The sequence below is a fragment of the Orcinus orca genome, chromosome 11 (assembly GCF_937001465.1).
Source record: "Orcinus orca chromosome 11, mOrcOrc1.1, whole genome shotgun sequence".
Classification (NCBI taxonomy): domain Eukaryota; kingdom Metazoa; phylum Chordata; class Mammalia; order Artiodactyla; family Delphinidae; genus Orcinus; species Orcinus orca.
The window spans coordinates 66,576,491-66,592,610 of NC_064569.1; the positions used below are offsets into that span (position 1 = coordinate 66,576,491).

Here is a 16,120-nt window from a genome sequence, read left to right on the forward strand (position 1 = left end):
GCAACACCCCAGGGTTAGTTGAACTACATATTATACTCCTAGTATCTGTTACAGTCACCTCATTATAGTAATAAGGAAAATTAAGATAAAGTGGTTAAAAGCTTGTCTTAAGTCATACAGCCTAAAAGAACCAGAGCTAGGACCAAATTCATAGTCCACAAAAGTTTTCTTTTTGCTGTCCCATGCTTCTTTTTAGTTTAAATTCTTTGGGATATTTTTAATATGAGTGGAGTTATAGGTCTCCTTGTATTAGCCTTGTTAACAAGATTAACTTGATTGGAATCTCTGGCCAGCAAGATTACTAAAGACAGAAAATAAGATCACTGAATTATTTCTTCTGCATTTTGTTTAGCTTTTCTTGCTAATTAAATAAATTGTCTTCAAGTGATATACTGTTTCAGACTACTTGAAATATTATTCTGAAAGTTTCTTTAAGTTTAATTGTTTATATAACATAAGATTAGAAGTAAACTTTTTTCATGGACTTAAAAACTGTAGCATTTTTACTCTATTGTAATTGTGAATCCGCATTTAACACTTATGTTAAAACTCAATAATTTATATAATTTTTAAAATGTTATAATTAGTCCTTATCTGGAAACTTTCTAAGGGAATAAAATGCCAAAGAAAGCATTTAATGGGATATGGGATAAAAATCCTTTAGAACACTTCAAAAGAGAGCAGAGAAATTGATGTGTATACTTTACTTACTTTATTATTCTCTTTCATAATGAGTACTGTAAACAGCTGTAGAAGAAATACATAAATTTTGATGAATTAGTTTAACTTTCATTTTGATTTTGCAGTGATCAAATAGGTATGTGAAAAACCAGATCATGAAAACTGGCTCACCAAATTAAAGCTACTTATTTAGTCCATAATGTGTGGTCAGATTTTCAGGTCTGTATCTTTTAAATTGAAGAGTATTTTGAAGATTTTTGTAACTTCATTAAGTGATTGCCATTTTCAGCAAAATTTTATGTTAAGTCTTAAGAAATACTTAAAGGTCCTTTAAGTCTTTCAGTAGGTATTAGCATAAAAAACACAGTAAATAACTTCATAAATATTTTCTGATGATGGAGAAACTGAACTTTGATACTTTCTGTCCTTCATGTGCTTATTTTTATTTAGTATATGTCTACTTTACCTTTTCCTATAATTTCCTAAACTAATGTTGCTTCTTTGGAAAATGCTACAAGGAAACCATGTTCTTACAATTGTATTTTGGGGAAAGCATGTGGGTGGTGTTGGATTCACTTGAGTAGAATTTTAATTAGATCTAGTGCATTCACTTTTATTAAAAGAAAGAATACTGATTCCTTTTTAGCATGCTAACCGTGCTTTATTCTGACAGAGGGCCCCCTTTTAATCTGTTCTTCGAGTCCCATCATTTATCTTTCAGAAACAGTTATGTCACTTTTCTCACTTCAAAATGTTTGATAATTTCTCTTCTTTATACTCAAAAACTAAAATATCCTTATTATGGCATTCAAGGCCATTTCTAAGTTGCCACTAATGTCCTTTCCAGACTAATTCACCACCCCATTCTTCCTTCTCTGCACCTCAAGCAGCTGCCCATGCACACTGTTTGTACACTGGATTATTCATCATTTCCATGCAATTATTTTTGGACCTCGTATGCTTCCTTGGAGCTCCTTTGCCTGCCTGAAATATTCTCCTCCCCATTTCTGCATCTTTTCTTTCCCTGACCTCTGGCAGGTGAAATCCTAGGCATTCTTTAAAACCCAGTTTGGAAGACACCTCTGGTATCTTTCTCTTCTCCGCCTCACTCTCTCCTCCCATAGTACTTAGTCTGGGATTCACTGCTCTTATTGAATCTAAATGTACAATGAGTTGTTTGTGTCTGCTCCTCTGCCACCTGGTGAGCCCTGGTGGCCAGTTTTCAGCTTTATTAATTGAAGTCGTCTATCATAGTGGTTAAGAGCACAGATTCTGAAAATCCTCTTTGGAACCATTTTCCCGTCCAACTACTATCCCATATCTGTTCTTTCCTTTACTGGTAAACTCCTTGAAAGTGCTGCCAGTTTCTTTCCCATTTCACTTGAATTCCAATCAGACCTTACTTCCATCACTCCAGCAAACTCCCCTTTTCAGGGGCACTAATGACCCCATGTGGCTAAATCTCCTGGTCACTTCTCAATCCTCAACTTACTTAGCCTGCCATACGTATTTCACACAATCTACCACTTTTTACTTTCATGTGCTAGAGAAAGTCCCTCATAAGATAGTCACCTTTTTCTTTTTTTTTTTTTCCAGTTTATTTTGCTGACTCCTCTTCCTCTTTCAGACCTCTCGTTTTTGGAGTGCTTTTTTCTATCAGTTCCTACTACCTAGGTGATCTCATCATGTCTCATGGCTTTCAGTACCATTTATATGCTGGTGAATCTCAAATCTAGAGTCCAGTTAATAACAAGCGTATTCTTCTAGTTGCTCAGGCCAGGATAACTTTGACCTCTCTCTCTCACACTGCCTGGATCCAGTCCTTCAACAATTTTATAGTCTGTCTAATTAAATATATCTAAAATTCTACCACTTCTTAACCATCCTCAGGGCCACCACCCTGGTCAAAGCCACCATCATCTCTCATGTAGATTATTGTAATAACCTCCTAATTGGTCTTCCTGCTTCTATTTTTGCCCTCTAGGGTCTGTTCTCCACACAGTAGCCACAGTGATCCTGTTAATATTTTTAAGTGAGATCTTGCTCACTGTCTTCCCATGGTTTCTTATTCACTTGGAAGTAAAGCTAATATTTTCACTATGACCTACAAAGCCTTATATGATGGAGCTACTCATTATCTCGCTGATCTCATTTCTACTATTTTCCCGTTTAATGTCTGTACTGCTTTCCTTGGTATTACTTGAAAATACCAGGAACACTTTCTACCCCAGAGCCTTGCCACATAATGTGTCCTCTGCCTGGAATGCTCCTCACCAGATATCCACATGGCTAGTTCACTCTCTTTCTTTAGTTCTTTACTCAAAATTATCATCTCTATGGTATCCACCATCACTCCTCTCTAACATTTCTTATCTGCTTTCTCTCCTCTGTCATCAGCTTCTCATTAGCTCATATTGCCATACAGTTAGTCCCCTACATACGAACGAGTTCTGTTCCAAGAGTGTGTTTCTAAGTCCAGTTTGTGCGTAATTGCAACAAAGTTAGCCTGGGTACCCAACTAACACAGTTGGCTATATAGTACTGTACTATATAATAGGCTTATAATACTTCCCACACAAATATACATAAAAAACAAACAAACACAAAAAATAAAACATTGTTAATCTTACTGTACAGTACCTTGAAAAGCACAGTAGTACAGTACGACAGCTGGCATCCAGGGGCTGGCATCGAGTGAACAGGCAAGAAGAGTTACTGACTGGAGGAGGGAGAGGAGGTGGGAGATGGTAGAGCTGAAGGATCATCACAATGGGAGACAGAGGGCGAGCTGCAGTTTTACTCACGCCTGGCGTTGATGGCACAGGTTCTGGTTCCTTGCTGGATTCAATTCTATCTACCCTCTTGAAAAAATGATCCAGTGATGTCTGAGTAGTAGCTCTTTCTTTCTCGTCCTAGAAGACATTATAGGAATGGATCGCATTCTGAACAGCTGATGCAACCTTTGTGTACCATTCTACATTCAGGTTCTGTGCCTCAGAAACGGTAACAGTGTCTCCTCAAATAAAGAAAATCCCCTTGCGTTCCCTGCGACGTGAATCTCTTCAGTTCTTCAGTTACTTCTTCTTCCTCTTGTCACTCCACTCTCGATTATTTTCACCTTTGTTTCCATCATTATCGCTTGGCGCTTCTTAGCAGTACCAGCTACATCACCGCTGCTTTTACACTTGCTTCTGGACATCCTGGGCTTGTAATAAAGATACTGTACTACTGTACTCTATACAGTACTGTATAGTAAGATACACAAAAGCACAACCACTTGTAGAGGATTCACGCACATGACAATGTACGCCAGACACATGAACTAACTTACGTGATTGGACAGGCAGACTCACGTTCAACTCTTTATCGTTTGGTCATGTGACAACCACCACATAGTAGATAGTTTTAGGATATAGAATCAGAAAGAAGTTTTGTTTGGCGTGGGGATTTCGGTTTGCTTGCTTGGCTTTTTCAGACAGAGAAACTTGAGCATTTTCCGATGATAAGAGTAAAGACTCAGTGAGTAAAGAGAAGTTGAAGATACATCAGAGGAGGCAGAACAAGATGGCATCCAGATCCCTGATCTTAGGCATTTTCTTACAGAAAGCAATTATATTAACTATATTAATTATATTAACTAACAGAGAGAAGGATTTCTATTTATCTTCACACACGTCAGCAAAAATTAAGACTGCAGTGATTCTGTGATGTCATAATGTATAACTGTAAAAGGCAGACTCCAAATCTTTAGCGTTAAATAATGAGAAAAATGCAATAGGCACTTACTAAAAATTAAAATTAAAAATGGGATTGCCCCATATTCCATTCGTTAACGGTCCTATTCTTTGCTTTTACTTTCTATATAGGTAAGTTTTGAGATTTTTTTTGCACCTGTCTCTTTTTTCTCTTGTTTCTTAATTACTAGAATTGCAGTATTTACCCTTAAAACTATAGACCCTCCTAAAGTCTGATGAGTGAAATATTCTTTTTCTTGTAGCTGCAAAAGAGCAGACTGCATTCTACATCATAAACTCTCTTTACAGCTATTATTTTTAAGAAGGTTGATTTGTAAGACACCCAGACTTTAGAGATTAGTGCCATGTCCTGCAAAAGTAACCTTTTACCTCCTGAAGTTCTAAAAGCCTGATTCATTATACTAAATCTTGTGTTGCTTTGATAATAACATTTAAATTGACATTCTGTGTCCTGTAAAATATACTTTTTTTTTTCTTAAACCAAAATGGACTTATTGGTACTTCCCTTCTCCTTCTTTACTGTGAAAGTAATAAAACCATTTTTTTCTGAATTTTTTAACAATAGCACTCTATTTTTAAATACAGTCTTACATAGAACCAAATAAATTTAATAAATTTTAGAAAAGGACTTATTTCTTACACAATTATCCTTTTCATATTTTATGGAAAATTGTAACCCTTTAAAGTACCTCTTTGGAGTCCTTAAGGAGAACAGTTTTAAAAAAAATTGTTGTAACCTATTTCTATATTTTACATGTTGGCCTAATTTTAGTATGTTACTTTTGTAATTTTATCATTTGTTTTATCAGTTGCTGTTCGCAGTACTGTTGGAAACTGAGACATTTTGAAACTTAATTCCTCCTCTAAGAAAGCTTACCCTAGTCCATTCCAGCAGCTAAAGCACTCCCTACTCTGTGCTGTATTCTGAGCACCATCTTGTGCTTATCACATTGAATTATAGCATTTGTTCACCTGTCTTCCTTTATAAACTGTGGATGATTCTACCCCTAGAACCCAGCACAATAACAGGAAAATGACCTCCATTCACTGATTGTTTGTCAGACACTGAGCCAAGCATGGTACATACATAGACTCTCATCTTCAACCTTCTACTGCTGAACAAGGAGAGGCAAAGAGAGGTTTTTAAGTGGTAAATACGTGGTAGAGCAAGGAATCACACTTATTTCACTCTTGAGTTCACATGGAGTCTGCCTACTTCTGTTTGTCTATAACACAGATGTAGACATTCTTCATCTGCAGTTTAACAATATCAAGTATAAATCCTGTTGAAGAATTGTGCCAGAGTTAATATTTAATAGTAGTTAATATCCCAGACTCTGAAGCCAGACTTCCTGAATTCAAACTGTGGGCAGTTTACTTAACCTCTCTGTTCTTTAGTTTCACCATCTTTAAAATGGGGATAATAGTGGGACCTACCACATGGAGTAGTAGTAAGGATTAAATAAGTAAATGCAGCAAAGGACTTAGAGGTCCTGGCACATTGTAAACATGAAATAAATACTAACTGTTATTATTTGTTTTGTTTACATTGCACTATTCCTTATATATTTGTTCAGTAGTTCTCTCTATATATATTTTAAATCACATTTGATTATTTGTATAGTTAAGCCTGCCTTCCTAACTCTACTTGATTAGCAGATAGATCTATTTACTGTATTAACGCATTTCATGTTATAGTCTGACTAGATGTTTTTGTTTCTACAAGCTGCAAGAGATATTTATTTAATTATTTAATCCATTTATTGAGATCCTGCTATATTGGAGCATCTACGCTAGGCACAGGGGATATGGTCATGAGCAAAACAGGTGGAAACTCTGCTCTCCAGCTGCTCAGAGCAGTGATCTCAAACATATTTTTAAATTTCACATCTCTGTCAATAAACATTCTTGAGCATGCACCCCCAAAATGAATACTTAATTATTTGTAAGTGATATATGTGTCTTTCTACTAGTCTATTGTATAGATTTTTAAATAAACTGAAAAATTGAAAGTAAAAAGGTAAAGATAAATAGAAATTAAAATTCTAATATTCTCTTTCCCTTGGGGTGTGTTCACCCCTCTTTGGAGTCCACTGACTTAAAATAAAGACAGACACTCAGAGAAACAAAAAAGAGTAAGCATGTGAAGGAATAGTTCTCTGTGTCAGGAGCCTAACTTCATCTGGGAGGCCAGTGAAGACTTTCCTAAGGAAGCAACATTTAAGATAGGATCTGAAAGGATGAGTTTGGGATTCCTTAGGCAAAAAGATTAGGGGTGAAGTGTAACACAAATAGTGTTTATAGACAAAAGCATGATGTGTTCAAGAAACTAGAAAGACTGTCATTGTGAATGGAGAGGCAGTGTCCTAGGAGTGTTAGAGAGGTTGTCAGAATGGACCAGGTGGTACAAGGCTTATTATATACTATGTTAAGCATTTAGATCTTAATTCTAAGAGTCATGGGAAATACTGGAGGAATTTAAGGAGAAGTAACATGATCAGATAATCACCTTTCTAGTTCTATTTGGATGATATTTTTCTCCCTTACTGGTTGCTGCTAAAAACAGGTCCAAAATAGTATACCTCAACAAAGGATTTGAGGGACAAGTCTTATGTAGCAAATTATTGCTTAATACACTAAAAGTAATCTAATAATCATGTTGTGAGATTTTGTAACAGAAAAGGGGTAGTATATTCTGAAAAGAAAAAGTAAGACGAGGGCAAATAAAATTTTAAATGTTTCTCTTATTTTCAAGCAATCTGAAATACAAAACCCAGGAAACAAGTCGATACCACCTACACTTATACTGTCTACTGTCTTCAGCTTACAATGGTTAGCACTTTCCTGTGAGCTTCTCACTCTGGCTCTTTTAACTTTGTAATCGAAGAAAAATCCAAATGATAATTCCAATTATGATAAAAACAACAATCATGACAGCAAAAAAACAACTCACATGGTGGCACAGTTCTGAGCACCTTACATGTGTTACCTAATTTCATCCTCACAGTGACTTTACAAAATTGGTACTATTAATATCCCGTTTTTATAAACAGGGAGCTAGTAGGTGATAGAGACAGACTGGAAGCTACACTCTTATCTACTGTGCTCTGCTTTCTCTCTTAAGCTACTCCATTAGGTGGTGATAGATGGTATAAAATAAGAACCAGGTTGAGAGTCCGCCTGCCGGTGCGGGGGACACGGGTTTGTGCCCCGGTCCGGGAGGATCCCGCATGCCGCGGAGCGGCTGGGCCCGAGGGCCATGGCCGCTGGGCTTGCGCGTCCGGAGCCTGTGCTCCGCTGCGGGAGAGACCACAACAGTGAGAGGCCCGCGTGCCGCAAAAAAAAAAAAAAAAAAAAGAACCATAATCACTATCTCATGGGAAAGAATTGCTTGCCCCTCTGGATTAAAAAATAATAATAATAAAAGTTTAAAAACCTTTTAATATGAGGAGCAGGAAGTTAATATTAAATGGCTTTTTTTCTTTTTCGGGCTACACAGTTTATCATTTCAATATACCGTGATACATAAGATGTCCATATCGATTATATGATATCTCTTATATATAAATGTGTAAGATCTGAGAATTACACAAAAACTAATAAAAAATATAATTTCTGTTTCCTGGAACCTATACCTTTTCAAATGACTATTATTTCAAAGCAGTTTTCTGAGCAGGAAAGTGGTAAATGAAACTGCTCTTCTAACAAAATAACATGACAATGTAGGCAGGAGTGAAGGGACAAACATCAGCTTTAATTAGGAAGTAGCTGTAATAATTAGGACATGAGGTAATAGCAAGTGTAATTAAAGTGGCCATCTAGAAGTGGAGCTGAAGTTATATATTTGAGGTATATTTCAATGGAAGAATTGGTAGAGCTTCATGTCTGACTAAGCATAGGGATTAATATTTATACTGCCAAGAGTAAATGAGCTTTTATTCATTGTTTTTGATATTTGGAGGTGGTAAATTTTTTATTCTCTTGATTTTTACATTATACTTAAATACAACCAAAATTGTGAGATGTGATAGTCCAGCATTGCATTATTTAAATTTAAAACCATCTCATATTTTGTTTATGCTGTAATGAAAATCTGCAGGGCATAAATGAGATCAAGTCAGACCCAACTCAGCAGCATATGGTGCTTTTCCAATGGCTGGCATTGAAGTTCTGTTTGCATGGCTGTTGGATGTCACCACTATTAGCAGGTGTTGCCATGAAATGTGCACTGTAATGTTGAGCCAGTAAAGTGAAAATGTGCTTTGCAGCACAATGGAACCTTTCGAAATACCTATAGTTCCCTTTAAAAATGAGACTTTTTTAATACTAAGTTTACAACTTCTTTCTCATAGTATTGTCTGCATAATATTGTCTTCCACTGTTGTATGTTGAAGGAATTCTCAAAAGCAGATCCCGAATATTTTTGTAATATGTAAACTAAAAGTGTTCACAAAAATATTACTACATTATTATCACATGTGGAGCTTGTGCCATATGCACAGAAGGTATTTAAAAATATTTCATGACTGAATTTAAAATCATCTATAATTTAAATTGGAAAAACTAAAGAGTGATTTAATTTTGTTTTGCAGTGATCGGCATGTTGGTAAAATTTATTCCAAATCCTCTTCCTTTCTGGATTATGTCAGAAAGTCTCTAAAGAAGCTTGGATTAGATGAGTCCAAGGTCAGTATATGATTACCCATTGTTTTTATAAGAAACAAGAGAACTTCTATGGGGTTATGAATTGAGATAATACAAAATTATTTGCCCTCTACTTTTCTCTTATTCATGAAAAACATCTAAATTATATTGAAACCAAACTTCAGTTACCTATATTCCAGTTCACCTTTTCTGTCAATATTATACGGATAGTTTGCTGTTGTACACCTCCAGAGTGATTCCCCTTTCAGGTTTATTCAGGTAAAAATGTGTCAATTTTCAAATCAAAATAGACTTAAAAAGCAAGAGCAAATGGGAATTGTAAGTACATCAGGAGACGATGGTTTTAATTTTAAACTGCATGTATTTAAAGGCTGTATAACCCATTAAAATTAAAAATCTTAAATTCAAAAACCCTTTGAATGGGAGAATCCTGGGAAGTGGTAATGTCATAGAAAGCCCAGGGTAATAATTGAGAACATATTGTTGAAGACACAAAAGGTAAGCTGATGGACTAGTGGTAATAAGTAGTCTAACACTGAGAAAAAAATAACTCTCAACATGATTCAAATGAGTTATTAACTAAAATATTAAGTTGAATCTGGATCACTTTGGTATTTTGAATTGATTATAAATTGAAATAAAGAATAAAATAGTTGGTTAAGGAATGGTGATTAAGGTGGTTAAGGTTTCTTCTTGAAAGAGAAAAATTATACAGATATGGTTAAGTTATATCAAAGCCAGAGGGTATTATTATTTATTGTACCAGTTCTCCATTTACTCCCCAGTTGCTTTACTACTTAAAGCAATTAGACTGGTACGAATAAGTTTCCTCCTCTGTAAAATAGCTCTGAAAAAGCATTTCTAATTCATAGGATTTAAGAAAAATTAAATGAGGTAATAGACATAAAATGCTGAATACAATGTACATAGTAAGTGCTAACTAAATAATACTAGTTTTTATGATTCTTATCTTTGTATATGTACTACTTATAATAATACAATTGATATGACTCCTATAAACATTTTTATTTAGTCACCAAAATGAAGATCCTTCTAGTCTTGCATAAATAAGAATAGACAGTGTTATCTTAGTTATTTTATTTCTGTTTTTTTAAATATTTTTAATCAGACTGGTCTTCCTTCCAATTAGTCTTTCTTAATGCATATATTTACTTCATGTCTCAATTCCGCATCTTACATTTACTATCAGGAACACAAACCTAAGCATAATTTTTACAAATATAGAGCTAAGTTTTTACTTAAACTAAAAATGTATTATCCTTTGTCAAAAACCAAACTGTAAAAATCCAGAAAGAGTGTTACTTATTTTTCGTGATGGCTTTCTCTTCCCAGGTTTGTCTCTAATAATAACCATAGTAAATGTTTCTTAATATGCTTATTATATTACTGATTAGAATATTAATAATAGCTAATATTTACTAAGCACTTACTATATTATAGTTATTATGCTAAAGACATCATAACATTATCGCATTTACTCTTCACTAAAAGAGTAAGATACTATTATTATTCCCAATGTAATGAACTAGAAAGAGAGGCTTACAAAAAGGCAAGTCATTTTCTCAGCGTTGAAGAGCAAGAGGCAGAGCTGGAACTTGAACGCAGATTCAACTTACATCAGAACCTCCACTGTCAACCACCACTGTACTGAGAAGTGAAATTAAAAACAAAAGGAAAAAGACTAATGTAGCTAAGTATCACCATAAAATATCAGTCTTAAATGATTACCTTTATTAGTTAGTAAAGACAATTAATAGTGCCCTGCTGATTTTTCACTTAAAACTATTTAAGTTCATTGAAAGAGAAATATGTTGAATAAAATGGGTGAGGAAAAGAAAAGGAACAAGAAACCCAAGCTGGAAGGGGAGGAAAGTACAGAACCTAATAAGGCATTTCAAAGGTTGGGGGGTTAGAGGAAGCAAATAGATGAGTACGTGTTTTGAGGGGTTTTTTGTTTGTTTTTATGTTAAACAAGAGGAATTGAGAGTTGTGTCTGTCAGGCCAGAGTGGTTGGAAATAGGATAAGTTATTAAAACCAAGCTTATATTTCTGATATAATACAAAATCCTATTATTTTTCTCCCACATTATGAAATATCAGTGCTAAAATGAAGGTTTTGACCACAAACACAATAAGAAGAGATTTATGAATAGTTTTATTTAAAAAATGAAATTAATTTTCACAAGATTCTAATTACTAAAAAGCATCAGAACCGCTTAAATTTAAAATATTAGATATACCAAAGTGTTTAAAAGATCTTTGACTAAATTTATAATCATTTACTAACAAACTTTTATATATAATTGAAAGTGTGGTGAATACCACTGATGTGTTTCTGATCTCTCAAAGCACATCTCTTCATATTCAAAACTATGTAAGCAAGTGAAGTGCCTAGAAACCTCCTAACATGCTCTGATACTTTCTTAGTCACAAGAAATCATGTAAACATGAGGAAAAACAACATTCCCAGACAAATCATCATTCCAAACACCAGAACAGAACAGCATGTGCTGAATATATAAGTGGTTCATACACAGCTTAAAATATCAATCCATAAGCCCTGTAGTCAGTTGTGACAGACAGCATTGGACATTTTCTCTTAGAGCAGGATTTTGTCAAACTCAGCACATTTGGATAATTCTTTATTGTGGAGAACTAACCTGTGCGTTGGAGGATGTTTAACATCTTTGACCTCTACCCACGAGGTGTCTGCAGTAGCGCACTAATTGTAACAATCCAAAATAAATAAATTTTAAAAAAATCTCCAGACATTGCCACAAATGTCCTGGGGGTCAAAATCACCCCCAGTTAAGATCCGCTGTCTTCAAGCATTTGTCATTTTAGTGATTCCATTAACATTCCCATTATAGACCCCATATTATCTTAAAATGCCATGTTACACCAAGAAACATAGAGTGGGGAAATGGGGAAAAGCAGTGATTCTGTTCTTATATTTTGAAGACTTTTTATCAAAATGATCCCCTCCTTGATTTTTAATTTTTTATAGCCTTAACCGTTTAAGGGTGATATTGTTTCACCCCTGCATAAGATACAGTTCTGTTTAAGAAGAGTGTTTAGATTTCACAGCAAAGCCAAGCCACTGAAAACAATAAATTGTGGCAGAACATCAGCTACCTTATATCTGCAAGTATACTGTTTATAATAGATGGACTGCTTAGAATGAAATTTTACAGTAATATTCTTTGTAATTGAGTAAAGTTCAATTACTTCTTTATAAAATATTTTAATACAACTTTACAGTTGTCTAAAATAACAAAATCCTAGTGATTAGCTTTACCTAGACCTTAAAAAAATTAGGTATTTTTAAATTTTATCTTCTGTCCCAAACTTTGGCATCTCACCAAATTTCAGAAAACCTTTAAAATTGTATTCAAGTTTTCATATTCATGGTCCACAGCATTTTTTTCTTCTTTTGTATTAATTTTCTCTCTTCTTCCTTCCACATGCATGTACTGCACACACACGGATACATGAGCATACACACACACACACACACATCTGTAAATTTTTGAAGCATCAAATTTTAAAAGCAGCAAAACCACTATTGCTTGCTAGACAAAGAACAAGCTGGAGCATTTGTCCATACGAAGGGGAAATAAAAGGAGCTTATGTTCTAGAGCTTGCATGTATGTGTGTTTGTGTGCTGTATACCTATGATGAATATTCAAATAAATATTACTCTCAGATATTGAGAATGAAATAGACACTAAAACTGGTGATTTAATAGGAGTGGGGTGTGTGCTGTTGAATGGACAAAGTTGAAAATCACTAAGATAGAACCTTAGTGGAAGGGATAGAGGATAACTCAGAAAATTATCCTTAAATATTTCTCCTAAACAGGCCAGCAAAAGCAAAACTTTTGAGACCAAAATCATTTAGTTATTCACCAGCAAACATTTATTTTGAAGAATCTCCCATGTGCCAAGAAGAGTGGAAACTCTGGAGCTACAAAGATAATTAAGACATAACCCATGAGAAAAGAAAACAAGTAATTATAGCATGAACTTACAATGTTAGACATATATTAAGTATGTATGCTTGGAGTGACTCACTCTGCCTGTAAGATTTCTCAGAGGACATTGATGCCTTAGCCTGGTTTTGAAGGGTGCATAGGAGTTCATTAAGCAAACAAGGTGGGAAGGTAGGGAGCAGGGAATTTCAGGTGTGTGTGGTGGGGGGAATAGCTTGTACAAAACCACAGAGAGTAAGAAACATGATTCTGGACTCAGCACAGCTGGAGCATAAAGCAAGTAGAGGAGACAGTGGTGAGAGATGAGGCCAAAGGATTCGGCACATGTGGAGAGACCAAATAAACTGATCTTTGGACATTAGATCAAAGATTAATTAGTAGTAATCATAATCACTAGGTGGTTTCAATATAAGTGGGAGGGCAACAAAAAATACAAGGAGCTCATAAACTTCCATGTAGTAATATTCAGTGGTTCCTCGGTATTCATGGGGAATTGGCCCCCCACTGATAACAAAACCCAAGGATGCTCAGGTCCCTTATATAAAATGGTATAGTACAGTCAGCCCTCTGTATCTGTGGGTTCCACATCTATGGATATGGAGGACTGACTGTATCCAGAAATGATTTACGTTATATGAGGTCACCTGACCCTAAAGAAACAGCGAATTCCTGATACAGTTTAAATATATATATAGGAAGCCTGTCATCTTTGGTGATATGCAAAGAACATGTGCATTATTCCCATAAGTAAGTTCCTGCTGCTTTTTACAGCCACTATGATAACACAGGCATACCTCAGACTGTGGGTTCAGTTCCAGAGCACCACAATAAAGTAAATACCGTAATAAAGCAAGTCACGTGAATTTTTTGGTTTCCCAGTGCATATAGAAATTATGTTTACACTGTACTTTAGTCTATTATGTGTGCAATAGCATTATGTCTAAAAATATAATGTACATGCCTTAATAAAAAATATTTTATTGCTACCCTCTTGCACTGTTGGTGAGAATGTAAATTGATACAGCCACTATGGAGAACAGTATGGAGGGTCCTTAAAAAACTAAAAATAGAATTACCATATGACCCAGCAATCCCACTACTAGGCATATACCCAGAGAAAACCATAATTCAAAAAGACACATGCACCCCAATGTTCACTGCAGCACTATTTACAATAGCCAGGACATGGAAGCAATCTAAGTGTCCACCAACAGACGAATGGATAAAGAAGATGTGGTACATATATACAATGGACTATGACTGAGCCATAAAAAGGAATGAAATTGGGTCATTTGTAGAGACATGGATGAATCTAGAGACTGTCATACAGAGTGAAGTAAGTCAGAAAGAGAAAAACAAATATCGTATATTAACGCATATATGTGGAACCTAGAAAATGGTACAGATGAACTGGTTTGCACGGCAGAAATAGAGACACAGATGTAGAGAACAAACGTATGGGCACCAAGGGGGGAAGTGGTGGGGGTGGTGGTGGGATGAATTGGGAGATTGGGATTGACATGTATACACTAGTATGTATAAAATAGATAACTAATAAGAACCTGCTGTATAAAAAAATAAAATTCAAAAATTCAAAAAGTAAATAAAAATACTTTATTGCTGAAAACTGCTGACCATCATCTGAGCCTTCAGCAAGCCCTAGTCTTTTTGCTGGTGCAGACTCTTGCCTCGATGTAGGTGGTGCTGACTGAGCAGGGTGGTGGCTGCTGAAGGCTGGGGTGGCAATTCCTTAAAATATGGCAACCATGAAGTTTGACCCACAGATTGACCTTTCACATTTTCTCTGTAGCAGGCAATGCTGTTGGATAGCATTTTACACACAGCAGAACGTCTTTCAAAATTGGAGTCAATCCTCTCAAACTCTGCTGCTACTTTATAAACTAAGTTTATATAATATTCTAAATCCTTTTTTTGTCATCTCAACAGTCTTCACAGCATCTTCACCAAGAGTAGATCCCATCTCAAGAAACCACTTTCTTTGCTCATCCATAAGAGGCAACTCCTCACCTGTGAAAGCTTTATTGTGAGGTTGCAGCAATTCAGTCACATCTTTAGGCTCCACTTCTAATTCTAGTTCTCTTGTTGTTTCTGCCACATCTGCAGTTACTTCCTCCACTGAAGTTTTGAACCCCTCAAAGTCATCTATGAGAGTTGGAATCAGCTTCCTCCAAACTCCTGTTAATGTTGTTATTTTGACATCCTCCCATGAATCATGAATGTTCTTACATCTAGAATAGTGAATACTTTCCAGGATGTTTTCAATTTACTTTGCCCAGATCCATCAGATGAATCACTATTTATGGCAGCTATAGCCTTACAAAATGTATTTCTTAAATAAGACTTAAAGTCAAAATTACTGCTTGATCCATGGGCTGCAGAATGGATATTGTGTTAGCAGCATAAAAACAGCATTTTAATCTCATTGTGCATCTCCATGAGAGCTCTTGAGGTGCATTGCCAATGAGCAGTAATATTTTGAAAAGAATCTTTTTTTCTGAGCAGTAGGTCTCAACAATAGTCTTAAAATATTCAGCGAACCATGTTGTAAACAGATGTGCTATCATCCAGGCTTCGTTGTTCTATTTATAGAGCACAAGCAGAGTAGATTGAGCATAATTCTTAAGGGTCCTAGGATTTTTGGAATGGTAAATGAGGTCAGGCTCAACCTAAAGTCACCAGCTGTATTAGACCCTAACTGACAAAAGAGATTTCAGCCTATTCTTTGAGGCTTTGAAGCCAGGCATTGACTTCTCCTCTTTAGCTATGAAAGTCCTAAATGGCGTCTTCTTCCAATATAAGGCAGTTTCATCTACATTGAAAATCTGTTGTTTAATGTAGCCACCTTCTTTAATTATCTTAACTAGATCTTCTGGATAACTTACTATAGCTTCTACATCAGTACTTGCTGCTTCACCTTGCACTCTTATGTTACAGAGACAGGTTCTTTCCTTAAACATCATGAACCCACCTCTGCTAGCTTCAAATT

General features: G+C 35.5%; 1 protein-coding gene across 6 annotated transcripts in view; it reads left to right on the top strand.

The window, feature by feature from the left end:
* The window catches only part of METTL25 (methyltransferase like 25), a 131,593-nt gene that overhangs the window by 76,240 nt on the left and 39,233 nt on the right, over positions 1-16,120 (top strand). For 4 of the 6 annotated variants that reach the window (XR_004477331.2, XM_012537039.3, XM_033407133.2 and 1 more), the window contains exon 9: positions 9,029-9,122. The exons of 1 other annotated variant lie outside the window; for it this stretch is intronic. Coding sequence is in view for 4 of the 5 variants with exons in the window: in XM_012537039.3 (XP_012392493.1) it covers positions 9,029-9,122 (94 nt within the window). In the remaining variant the exon portion in view is untranslated. Of the gene's footprint in view, positions 1-9,028; positions 9,123-10,651; positions 14,303-16,120 lie in introns of those variants that run through there. One more of the 6 variants, XM_033407134.2, reaches the window with a different exon arrangement.